Below are 13,575 nucleotides of genomic sequence, written 5' to 3' on the forward strand. Positions count from 1 at the left end.
CGAGCAATATGCATGTGCCATTGTTCCTAAGTGAATAAAAGCCCTATTGGTTTCTCAATAACAGTCTTTCGAGTAATTGATGGTGCATAATTTTATTCACAAAGTTTTTTTTTAAACAATGTAGCAGATCCTGAAGCCAGAAAAACAACAGAGCTGTTTTGAAGCATTCTTGCAAGCTTCCTCCACCATTGTGTGATCAGAAACTGATAAGCTACAAGGGCTGCACTCCCAAGTCAGCACCCTGGTGTATTCCATATCAGGGATGCGACATCATACCAGGAAGCCATGGACAGTTCCTGCGTAGGATCAATATCGTCTACACCAGCCACCTTCTAGTGATCCACAAACAATGAGCTGGTGAGTCCAGCAGGGCCTGTGCATGCAAGGCCATGTCCGCCGCAGAGTACACAGAGGACTTGATTTAGGACACTTACGTGGTAGAGATCAGGTCGAACTACATCCGATAAATGCTCTTAGAGCAAAGGGAACTCAGTTTGTGGACAGCAGTCGAGCTAGCAGGTATGCTGGACGTGGCTCTCCAGAACATGAAGGCCTACTTGACTGACAACGTGACCGCCTTGTGGTTACCCCATGGGCCGCCATCTTGGTATGCTTGCCCACCCCTTCGCTCCACTAACAACTCAACCATGGCAGCAGTGCACCGCAACCACCTCCCTTCACTTTTGACCAGCTCCAGTGGTGACCCAATCACAGCTGCGGTGCTACTGAAGCACCCAAAGTGCTACTTCTGCAGCTGGGCAAGCAAGTATCAGAGGAAACGCTGCCCAGTGAAAGATTCAACTTGCTCCAGCTGCAGCAAGAAGGGCCTCTGTACCAAAGTGTGTAAATCAAAACCTCTCCCTAGCAGCGCCGCATGTCGATCGTAGGGACTCACCGTCCTGGACACCATCATCACCGGGGGCCAGCAATATGCGCAATCATGGGGGCCACCATCTTGAGGATCCAGCAGCACCATTTGCGGACCCTGGGCGCATTTTGAACACAAACGTATTCCACAGCTGCAATCTGCAGCAACCCGACACTGGCATCCATCACAATTGACCAGGACAGCCCACATCAACTTGCCAGATCAGATATTCAGGTAAACAGCCATGAAACAAGTTGCTTATTTGATAGTGGGAGCACAGGGAGTTTTATTCGCCCGGACACAGTGCGGCGCTTTTCCCTAACAGTATTGCCAGTGAACCAGAAGGTTTCCTTGGCATCCAAGTCACACACAGTGGACATCTAAGGCTTCTGGGTAGTGACTCTAATGGTGCAGGGTACTGAATATAAAGCTTTAGACTGAGGGTAATGCCGCAGCTCTGTGCTGCTGTGCTATTGGGACCTTATTTTCAGTGTCACCTTAAAAGCATGACGACGGAGCTCAATGGGCCCCATCCACCCCTCAATGTGTATAACTGGGAATTTTCGAATCGACCACTGCACGCCACCCGCACTCTGCAACCCCTCCATTGTACTGGGCCAACAATCCAACCACTCACCAAGCACAACCTGTGGGCTCTCCACACGTAATTCATCAACCTCACTCCTGACTATAAACCTGTCGCCACTAAAAGTAGGTGGTACAGTGCCGGGGACAGGGCCTTCATCCGGGCAGAGGTACAGCGCTTACTCAAGAAGGGGATTATTGAAACCAGCACCAGCCCTTGTAGAGTGCAGGGAGTGGTAGTACAGATCGGGAAAAAGAATAGGATAGTCATCGACTACAGTCAGATCATCAATAGATGTATGCATTTGGATGCATAGCCCCTCTGACACATCATCAACATGGTCAACCAAATTGCCCAGTATTGGGTCTTTTCGACCACTGACCTGAAGTCGGCATACCACCAGCTCCCTATCCACCCAGACCACCACCAGTATATGGCGTTCGAGGCAAATGGCCGCCTTTACTACTTCCTCTGGGTTCCCTTCGGTGTCACAAATGGTGTCTCAGTCTTCCAGCGGGAGATGGACCGCATGGTGGATCAGTACAAGTTGAAGGCCACTTTCCTATACCTCAATAATGTCACCATCTGCAGCCACAACATGCAGGACAATGACGCCAATCTCCAGAAATTTCTCGAAACAACCAAGCTCCTTAACCTTACAGATAATAAGGTTAAGGGTGAGTTTTCGCACAACCACTCTGGCCATCCTTGGCTGTGTCATCAAGAATGGAGTCATTGGCTTGAACCCTGACCACATGCAGTCACTCCCAGAGCTTCCCCCTCCACACAGCCTCAAGGCCCTGAAGAGGTGCTTTGGGTTCTTTTCCTATTATGCTCAATGTCCCAATTATGCAGACAAGGCCCAACCCTTCATCAAATCCACATCCTTTCCCTGGTGGCGGACGATCGTGAAGCCATCAATCACATTAAGGCAGATATCGCCAAGGCCACAATGCATGCTATGGATGAATCCATCCTGTTTCAGGTGGAAAGTGATGCATCAGACTTCGCCCTGGAGGCCACCCTAAACAAGGCAGGCAGGCTATTCGCATTTTTTTCACTTACACTGCAGGGCCCTGAGATTCGACATTCCTCAGTCAAGAAAGAGGCCCAAATCATCGTCGAGAACTGGCGCCATTACCTGTCCAGTAAGTGATTCACCCTGCTGACTGATCAACGTGCAGTTGTGTTTGTGTTTAACAATCAGCAATGGGCTAAAATCAAAAATGACAAAATACTGAGGTGGAGGATTGAACTGTCCCCCTATAATTATGAAGCTTAATGAGCCACCCAACACCCTGTTCCGCAGGACCTGTACTAGCGCACAGATTGACTGGCTGCAAAACCTCCACAATGGTCTCTGTCAAACCAGAGTTACCAGGTTTTTTCATTTTGTCAAAGCACGCAACCTGCCGTACTCCGTCAACAAGATCAGGCCTCTGACAAAGCCTGCCAAGTCTGTGCTGAGTGCAAGCTGCCCTTCTACTGGCCAGACAGAGCACAATTAATTAAAGCCACCCACCTGCCACTTTGAGTAACTCAAAGTCAATTTTAAAGGACATCTATCTGCATCCATTGACCGCAATGTGTATTTTCTTAACATCATCAATAAATACTCCCATTTTCCATTTGCTATCCCTTGCTCGGACATGACCATTGCTACAGTCATCAAGGCCCTGTGAAGCCTCTTCATTTTGTTTGGCTTCCACAGTTACATCCACAGTGACCAGGGGAATTACCACAATCAGGACCACGAGTTACAACCCCTGGGGAAACATGCAAATGGAGAGGGAGAATGCTACAGTTTGGAAAGCAGTCCTCCTAACCTCACGGTCTGAGATAAAAAGAAGAATTATGAGTGCAGAAGAAAAAATGAATAAAATAGAAATGGTCATATCAGAGATAGGAAAAAGAGTGGATAATGTGGAAGAACGAGAAATAATCGTAGAAATGGAAGTAGAGGACTTAAAAGAGAAATTAGAAGAATCTAATAAAAAAAGTTAAAGAGGCACATGAGCTGTTAGCTCAGAAGATAGATATAATGGAAAACTATAATAGAAGAAATAATATAAAGATAGTGGGCCTTAAGGAAGATGAAGAAGGCAAGAATATGAGAGAATTTATAAAAGATTGGATCCCCAGGGTCCTGGGAAGACCAGAATTACAGGAAGAAATGGAAATAGAGAGGGCACATAGAACTTTAGCCCCGAAGCCACAACCGCAGCAAAAACCAAGATCCATTTTAGTAAAATTCTTAAGTTATACAAGAGAAAATATATTGGAGAAAGCAATGAAGAAAATAAGAGAAGACAAAAAGCCACTGGAATACAAAGGTCAAAAATTTTTTTCTATCCAGACATAAGTTTTGAACTCCTGAAGAAGAGGAAGGAGTTCAATACAGCAAAAACGATCTTATGGAAAAAAGGATATAAATTTATGTTAAAGTACCCAGCAGTACTTAAAATAGTTATTCCAGGGCAACAAAACAGACTATTTTCGGATCCAGAGGAAGCACAAAAATTTGCAGAACAACTACAAAACAAGCAGAGAGATGAAGACATGTAGTGAGAGTAAAAATGACCATGAACTATATGTATGTGTGTATATGGGTATATATATATATATATATATATATATGTATATAGGTGTGTATGTATATATATGCATACATGAGTATATCCATATTTAGAGGAAAATATATAGAGTATAGATAAGAATTAATAAGGGAATGAAAGGGAATAGAGGGAATAAGGAGGGAATTAAAAGAGTGACCTTTGTTATATATGAAAATTGAAATCTTTTCCGGGGGGGGTTGGGTGGGGAGGAGTTACGGTCACTGAAAAATCATTTGACGCTTGCGAGTGAATTTGCAAATCCAAATGGAGAGGGGAGATGTGGTTGCCCGACAAGGGATAAAGGGCAACTCAGGAGGGGGAGGGGAGAATGGGGTTAAAGAAGTTTTAAATAGGAGAATAAGGAAAATGTTTGATGTTTTAGAAATGTTGTCTTATAAAATGTTCAAAACAAGAAAGCAGAAATGGATAAGAAGGAAAGGTGATGATGGAGAAACGGAAAGGGAAGATAAACAAAGTATGAAATGGCTACGTTGAACTATATGACTTTAAATATTAACGGAAATCATAACCAAATCAAAAGGAAGAAACTGCTAAATTTACTGAAAAAAGAAAAAATTGATATAGCATTTGTGCAAGAAACACATTTAACTGAATTGGAGCACAAGAAATTAAAGAGAGATTGGGTGGGAATGTAACAGCAGCGTCGTATAATTCAAAAGCAAGAGGAGTAGCTATATTAATCAGTAAAAATGTACCAATTAAAATAGAAGAGGAAATAATAGATCCAGCAGGGAGATATGTAATGATAAAATGTCAGATATATTCGGAGTTTTGGAATCTACTCAATGTATATTCACCTAACGAAGAAGATCAAAAGTTTATGCAAGATATTTTTTTGAAGATAGCAGATACGCAAGGGAACATATCAATAGGAGGGGATTTCAACCTTAATTTGGATTCAAATATGGACAAAACTAGGAAAAAAATTAACAGAAAGAACAAAGTAACCAAATTTATAATTAAATCGATGCAAGAAATGCAACTTTTGGATATATGGAGGAAACAACACCCAAAGGAAAAGGAATATTTATATTATTCGGGTAGACATAAAACATACTCAAGAATAGACCTATTCCTGTTATCAGCTCGTATGCAAGATAGAGTAAGAAAAACAGAATATAAAGCTAGAATATTATCGGACCATTCACCCTTGACATTGACAATAGAGTTAGAGGACATCCCTCCAAGAATGTATAGATGGAGATTAAACTCCATGCGACTTAAAAGGCAGGATTTTAGAGAATTCATTGAAAGACAAATTAAAATGTACTTTGAAATAAATACGGAATCAGTGAAAGATAAGTTTATACTATGGGATGCAATGAAAGCGTTCATTAGAGGGCAAATAATAAGTTATGTAACCAAGATGAAGAAGGACTATAATCAGGAAACAGAGCAGTTGGAAAGGGAAATAGTAAATATAGAAAAAGAATTAGCAATGAAGGAAGATACAACTAAAAGAAGAGAATTGGCAGATAAAAAAATAAAATATGAAACACTACAAACATATAAGGTGGAGAAGAACATAATGAAGACAAAACAGAAATATTATGAACTAGAGGAAAAAACGCACAAAATTCTAGCATGGCAGCTTAAGACAGAACAAGCTAAGAAAATGGTATTGGCATCAAGGAAAAAAGACAAACAAATCACATATAATCCAAAGGAGATCAATGAAAACTTTAGAGAATTCTATGAACAATTATACCAAACTGAAAACAAAGGGAAAGAAGGCAAAATAGACAAATTTTTAACTAAAATTGAACTACCAAAATTACAAATAGAGGAACAAAATAAATTAACAGAACCATTTGAAATAGTAGAAATACAAGAGATAATAAAAAAACTACCAAATAATAAAACACCAGGAGAGGATGGATTCCCAATAGAATTCTATAAAACATTTAAAGATTTATTAATTCCTCCCCTCCTGGAAGTAATCAACCAGATTGACAAAACACAAAGCTTACCAGATTCATGTAAAACAGCAATAATTACAGTAATACCAAAGCAAGGGAAAGATCCACTCGCACCAACGTCATATAGACCAATATCATTACTTAACACAGATTATAAGATAATAGCTAAACTATTAGCAAACAGATTAGCAGATTATGTACCTGAAATGGTAAATCTAGACCAAACTGGATTTATTAAAAAAAGATGGACAACAGACAATATTTGTAAATTTATTAACTTAGGGAGGGTGGGATGGGAGGAGGGAGGGGGGGAGAAAATGACACTGTATATATTTGAAAAGGAAAATGTATGTATCTTGGTCAATGTGGTTTATGGTGTGAAAAATAAAAAAAAATTTAAAAAATGTAGAGATCCTTGTTCAGAAAGAGTAAATGGCATCCTAGGAAACAGAAGTACTGAGTTGAAAAGGAAGTTGTGTTGAATCTGTTTCAATCAAAGGCCATATCAAGTCCAATTCTAGTTGCTGCACTTTAGGAAGTATGTCAATGTTTGCTAAATTGGTTTCAGGGATGAAGAATTTTAGCTTTGGATTTCAGTATGGAGAAGCCCCAGGGTGGTTGTTCTTTTTTTTCCATTTTGAATAATTCTTTATTTGACAGTTGGTATAGTAAAGGTATATATAATAAAGGTATACAGAGGATAAAAGATTGTGTTTTAGGATCTTTTTGACTTTTGAACAATTGAAGGAGAAATATGACACACAAAATAATACAATTTTTGCATATTATCAACTTAAATCATATTTAAGGTACAAATTTAAGACTTCTGGAGCAAAGTCAATTTGAATTTTTTTTTGTAATTCTTTATTTATCGCTCTATGAACCATATCAACCATATTTACAGATGCATCTCTTTAAATATTCACAGTGACATTTTCATTTTTTCCCCATCCCACCCCCTCCAAAAAAATTAAATATTGAACATATAAAATACAATAAAACAATATCTTTATACAAAAAGAATACAAACAAAAAAAGACATATCATCTACTTATACACGTTAAATCTGATTGTGTTTATCTTCTTATCATTTTAGGTGGTGGTGGTCCGAGGCCTGCTCTTTCTGTAATGTTCCATATATGGTTTCCAGATTCTTTCAAAGATTTTAACTTTGTCTTTTAAATTATATGTGATTTTTTTTTTCCAATGGGATACACTTAAACTTGATTTTATATTCCATTAATGTTTATAGTCATTTAGTCCAACGTGACCAACTTATATCTTTATTTTCACTTCTTTTCCACCTCTTCACCACCTCCATCCCCTTTTTTTCTATTACTGTTTTTTAAGTTCTCCTTTTTAATCTCAATATATGACAACACACTTAAGACATGAACTACCACAACAATCCCCACATGAACCCTTTAACCCCAAATGAACCTCCCCTCCTTGGATTGCCCCTTGTCCCTTGATGGCAACCACAACTCCCCTTTCCATTCGGTTTGCAAACTTACTCGCAAGCATCAACCGATTTCGCAGTGACCATTATTCTCCCACCCCCAGCCCCCCAGAGAACACTATTTTCCTATACATATAACAAAGCTCTCTCTTTTTTTCTCCCTTTTTCCCCTTCTCTTATCCATCTTTAAATCTTTATATATACATTATATTTACTTTATATTTTTACATATTTTTGTATATTTTCTTGCCGGTCTTCCTTCTTGTCACTCCTCCTCCTCTCTTCTCCTGTCCTGCAAATGTTCAGCAAATTCTTGGGCTTTCTTTAGGTCTGAGAACAGTCTATTCCGTTCTCCAGGAATAAACACTAAGTACTGCTGGATGTCTTAATATAAATTTATAACCTTTCTTCCATCCGATTGTTTTCGCCATGTTGAATTCCTTCCTCTCCTTTAAAAGTTTGAAGTAAAAAAATATTTTTTGTCCCTTATATTCCAACGGCTTATTGTCTTCTCTAACCTTCTTTCTTGCCTGCTCAAGTATGTTCTCTCTTGTCATATATCTTAGAAGTTTTACCAATATGGATCTCGGTTTTTGATGTGGTGGTGATTTCGGTACTAGTGCTCTATGCGCCCTTTCAATTTCTATTTCTTCATGTCTGACCCTTCATATCTGACCTTTCTTTGCCTTCTTTCAGGCCCACTATTTTTATGTTGTTTCGCCTACTGTGCTTTTCCAATATGTCCATTTTTTGTGACAATAAATCTTGTGTCTCTTTAATTTTTTTTCGCTCTCTTCCAACTTCCCTCTTAGATCATTTATCTCCATTTCTAGAGCAGCTTCTCATTGCTCCACATTTTCTACTCTTTTCCCTATTTCAGTCATGACCAACTCTAAACTTTGTATTCTGTCTGCAGCTCTTTTCATTTTTCTTTTGATTGAACTAAATTCTAATGATGGCCATTCTTTTAATGACCTCATTTGTTCTTTGAAAAAGGCTTTATCTAAACTTTGTCCTTCTATTTTACCTTCTTCTTTCTTTTGAAATTCTTGGTCTTCTTCCTCCTCTTCTTCTGTGTCTGTATCTATGTCTGTGTCATCTTCTTCTCTTCTCTGTATCTGTGTATCTTAATCCTTCTCTGGTGAGCTGCTTTTGTATCCTTGCTGGGCCTCCAGCTGCTGTGTCTCCTGCTGTTAGGCCTCCTGCTGCAATCGACCCGTTGTTGGGCCCCCTGTTGCAGTCCGACCCACTACTGGGCTTCCTGCCGCAGGTCGTCCCCATGCTGGTCGCCCCGTTGACGCTCATCCTCTTCCTGTCCTTCATTCTCTTTCTCACCACTCTTCTTTCTTGTTTGCTTCCCCAGCTGAACGCCCCGACACTGGGCATCTCTCAGCTGGCTGCTCCGGAGCTGGCCGCTCCTCAGCTGAGTCCCCCTCCCACCGCAGCTGGCCGCTCCTCAGCTGAGTCCCCCTCCCACCAGCATTAACCTATTCTTTTACTTGTGCATGCGCAGTTGCGCACCTCCTCTTGGCTCTGAGAGCCATTTTTGAAGTCCACCGGTCGGGAGGACACCGCTCCTCTGGGGACTCACCAACATCGGAGATTGGCCACTCCTCTCCATGGTGGTTCTCTGCTAAGGCCTTCTTCTTTCTTCTTCAGTGATTTTCCTTCTTCCCTTTTCTTTGTTATTCTTACTTTTTCTCTTTTGGGTGCCATCTTCTGTCTCTTCTCTGTAACTTTATCTTTCTCTTCCTATATTTTATGTTTATTGAGTTTTTCAAACTTTTTTTTTCTTTTCTCTGGAGAGGCCTGGTTCCACTCGATCACGTGACTCCTCCTGGGTGGTTGTTCTTGAAGTACAGAAGGATGAGAGGAGATTTTACCAGGGTTTTCAAGATAATAATTGGTTTAGATTGAGTAATGGAGAGAAATTCTCCCATTCTTAATTGGATAAAGGACCACACAAAAAAGCTTTAAAATTTTGGCACAAGAAACAAGGAAGATGCAAGGAAAAAACTATTTTACCTAATTGGTTAAAAAAAAAAGAAAATGTTTGCAATACTCTGTGGGCTAGACAGCATCTGTGAATAGAGAAATAGAGTTACTGTTTCAAGTTAAGTGACCTGTCATCAGAATGCCTGTCTCATATGTTACTGATAGTCTGACGACTCAGGATGGTTATGATCTGGAATTCATTTACTGTATGAATGATGGAAACATGGCCAGTATCTTCAAAAAGCAATAGGGTAGTCATGTGAAGAAGGAATAAAATGCAGAGCAATGCAAAAAATATCATGGAAATGAAAATGGCTGGATTACCCTGGTAACATTCAATAGGCCAAAAGGTCTCTTTCGATTTCAGAACAATTCTACTTATTCTATTTAAATTCCATCCTTTGAACTTCACAGCCAATAACATGTCTAATTGCATTACTTTAGTATTACTTACAAATTGCCTAACCCTGACCTTAATGTTAGATTATTATTAATATTAGAGTGGCATTACAATGTGATAGACAAACCTTGTGCAATTTATGCTTTATCATTCTAAACATACAATAACAATGCTTACCTCGTACATTCAGCTGTGCTGTGTCTGTCACATTTCTCACTTTCAACATTACTGTTCCTGTGTCTTCCGTCGTTACACCTTTCAGAATTAATGTGTGTCTCTTTCCTTTTTTCTTTATTTCATTGAAGTCATTTGAAAATAAATGAGTATCATTTAGATACCACTGCACTTCATTAATATCATGGGACAACTCACATGAATATACAAGATTGCTTTCCTCCTCAGTATCTACATCTTCCAAATGTTTTATTATTTCTATTTTGAAAGCTGAAAATATAAATGCAAACATAGTTACTCTATCCTTCTACCTTGACTAGAAACACAAGTTACATTCTAGGAATATTCAATGGCAGAATGAATCAGTCTAATTCCCAGCAATCCCAATTGAACATTAACAATATCACCAATAAAGTGAAATGTTCCAAGGCACTTTACAGGAAAATGACCATGCAAACTTCAATCAAATTATGGAAAAATTCTTCTACCAAATGAATAAAATGGAAAAGTGGATAAATTTAAGAATGATAATCCAAAGTTTGCCATTCAGACCAACAAATCTATTTGACATCTATATTGACAATTTGGATGGCAATGTAATTTTTGACATCTATACTGACAATTTGGACGGCAATGTAGTTTTTGACATCTATATTGAAAGTTTGGATGGCAATGTAGTTTTTGACATCTATACTGACAATTTGGATGGCAATGTAGTTTTTTTTGTCATCTATATTGACAATTTGGATGGCAATGTAGTTTTTTTTTGACATCTATATTGACAATTTGGATGGCAATGTAGTTTTTTTTTGACATCTATACTGACAATTTGGATGGCAATGTAGTTTTTGACATCCATACTGACAATTTGGATGGCAATGTAGTTTTTGACATCTATATTGACAATTTGGATGGCAATGTAGTTTTTGACATCTATAATGACAATATGGATGGCAATATAGTTTTTGACATCTATACTGACAATTTGGATGGCAATGTAGTTTTTGACATCTATACTGACAATCTGAATGGCAATGTAGTTTTTGACATCTATACTGACAATATGGATGGCAATGTAGTTTTTGACATCCATACTGACAATTTGGATGGCAATGTAGTTAAAAAAATTAGTAATTTTTCAGCTGACATCAAAACTGATGGCGTAATGAACAGTGAGGAAGTTCACCCACATTTACATGATCCAGATCAGTTGGGGAGATGGGCCAAGGAATGTGAGGTATTGTACTTTTGTACGTCAAGCCAGGACAGAACTTAATACAGTAACGGACAGAGTCCTGGAGAGTGTTGAGGGAGAGAGAGTGTATCGAGGGAGAGAGAGAGTGTTGAGAGTCAAGTAAGAGAGTGTTGAGAGAGAGTCAAGACAGAGAATGTCGAGAGAGAATCTAGACAGAGTGTTGAGAGTATCAAGAGAGTGTTGAGAGAGTGTTGAGAGAGAGTGTTGAGAGAGAGAAAGTGTTGAGAGAGAGTGTTGGGAGAGGGAGAGTGTTGAGAGAGTGTTGAGAGAGAGAGAGTGTTGAGAGAGGAGTGTTGACAGAGAGTGTTGAGAGAGATAGTTTTGAGAGAGAGTGCCGAGAGAGAGAGGGTTGAGAGAGTGTTGAGAGAGAGAGAGTGTTGAGAGAGGAGTGTTGACAGAGAGTGTTGAGATAGATAGTTTTGAGAGAGAGTGCTGAGAGAGAGAGGGTTGAGAGAGAGAGAGAGAGAGAGAGAGAGCACTAAGGGTACAGATGCATAGTGGTGACTCAAGTACATCTGGTATATTATTTCTTTTACTCTTGCCATGGAAGCGGCCTGACCTGATGAATATGTCCACCTTTTTCTGCTTTTATTAACATGAAGTTGGAACTTTTGTTGTCCAATAAAAATTCCTACCTTGAACTGTGAGTGTAGCAGTGGTCTGTGCATTCCTTGATTTACAACTATATTCACCAGAGTCTTCAGGTCTGAGATTTGAAATTGTAAGTTCTATCACATTCTGAATTTGCTTAAATTTGAATCGGTCAGAAGATTCAATTGAGCACTGGTCTTTGTACCATCTGACCACCTTTGGCGTTGGTGTAAACTCACAGCTCAAAGTAACAGACTTCTTCTCTTCCACTGTTATGTCTTTAAGGGCTCTGACTACCTTTGATGGAGGCTCTGGAAAAGATGAAAATTGGCAATTAAAGCTATTGAACAACATGCATCCTTATTGTAAATGTGTACTTACTAAATAATTCACATGGTAATAATGAAAAAAATTGCACTAACCCAAATAACAAGAGGACAGGTGCCCAAATTACTGGTCAGAGTGATTACAGTGGTTTTCAAACTTTTTCTTTCCACACATACTTTACATAATCCCTAAACCATAGGTGCTCTGTGATGAGTAAAGGATTACGTAAAGTGGAAAGAAAATGTTTGAAAACCACTGTTTTATTCGTCCCTAATTGACTCATTATGTGCAGTTTCATAACTCCAAAACAAATATTTAATGACCATTTTTCTCAAACAAAACATTTCATTAACAATTGGGTCTAGAGCAGAGGTTCTCACCTTTTTTCCCCACTCACATACCACTTTAAGTAATCCCTTACTAATCAAAAGCGCTTATGGCATAGGGATTACTTAAGGTAGTGGAAAGAAAAAGTTTGAAAACCACTAATTTAAGAGCTTTTTAGACAAGAAGCAGAAAAATAAGACTTTAGGAGAGAGAGAGGGAGAGAGAGAGAGAGAGAGAGAGAGAGAGAATTTAAGGCGTGAGGAAATGAAGTCAGATACAAGAGATTAGAAACAGCAGCCAAAAGAGCTAAGGGATGCAAGGAAATCACACATAGAGTAATCTCCTTTAGTCCCAAAGCTACAGAGGTGTTAAATTAAGCATGAGAATTTTAAAATCAAGTTCCTTCTTGACTGTGAGTCAGTATATATAAGTAAATGTGGGATGGTGAATTAATATGATTTGGGGTTATAAAAGTATTAGTTGCTGAATTTTGGATCAACTCAAATTTAAAAAGTGGGAAGCCAGCTAGAAGAATATTAGCATAACTCATTCTAGAGGTAACAAGAAACAAACAAGAATTAACTCAGTTGTAAATGGACGAAGCCTGAGGTGGAAAAATCAATCATAAAAATCAAAGCAGATCGTCTTGGTAATGGAGAAGGAATATCAATGAAATTAAGTTTTTGGGTTATATAGGTTAGATATTTCTTAGTGTGACAGATGAATTATAGCTACACCTGTCACTTTATCTTCTTAAATTGTTTGTACAACAGAATTTTAAACTTGCACATTCTTTCATGAGGCCTAACATTCTTGTTTTAGTTCAGTATTTCCTCTTCAAATCTTGTTCATTGTTCAATTAACAACCTGTCAATATTCATTTGAGAAACTAAGAGTAATTTAAAATGGCAGTGAAGCACTAAATACTGTAGCAAAATATAAATGGCTAGAAGAATTGAGCAGTCAAACAGCATCTGTTGAGGCAAAGGTATAGTTGTCATTTCAGGTCAAGGTTGAATAAGGTAGGTGTCTCAGAAC

At 38.8% G+C, this 13,575-nt stretch overlaps 1 protein-coding gene across 14 annotated transcripts in view; it reads right to left on the reverse strand.

Moving 5' to 3' along the window:
* The window catches only part of LOC138751919 (obscurin-like), a 755,203-nt gene that overhangs the window by 540,929 nt on the left and 200,699 nt on the right, over positions 1-13,575 (reverse strand). For all 14 annotated transcript variants that reach the window (XM_069914884.1, XM_069914878.1, XM_069914879.1 and 11 more), the window contains 2 exons: positions 11,928-12,194; positions 10,041-10,307 (listed from right to left, as the gene is read on the reverse strand). In XM_069914884.1, coding sequence (XP_069770985.1) covers positions 10,041-10,307; positions 11,928-12,194 — 534 coding nt within the window. The remainder of the gene's footprint in view (positions 1-10,040; positions 10,308-11,927; positions 12,195-13,575) is intronic.

Source organism: Narcine bancroftii, chromosome 1, assembly GCF_036971445.1.
Source record: "Narcine bancroftii isolate sNarBan1 chromosome 1, sNarBan1.hap1, whole genome shotgun sequence".
Classification (NCBI taxonomy): Eukaryota; Metazoa; Chordata; class Chondrichthyes; order Torpediniformes; family Narcinidae; genus Narcine; species Narcine bancroftii.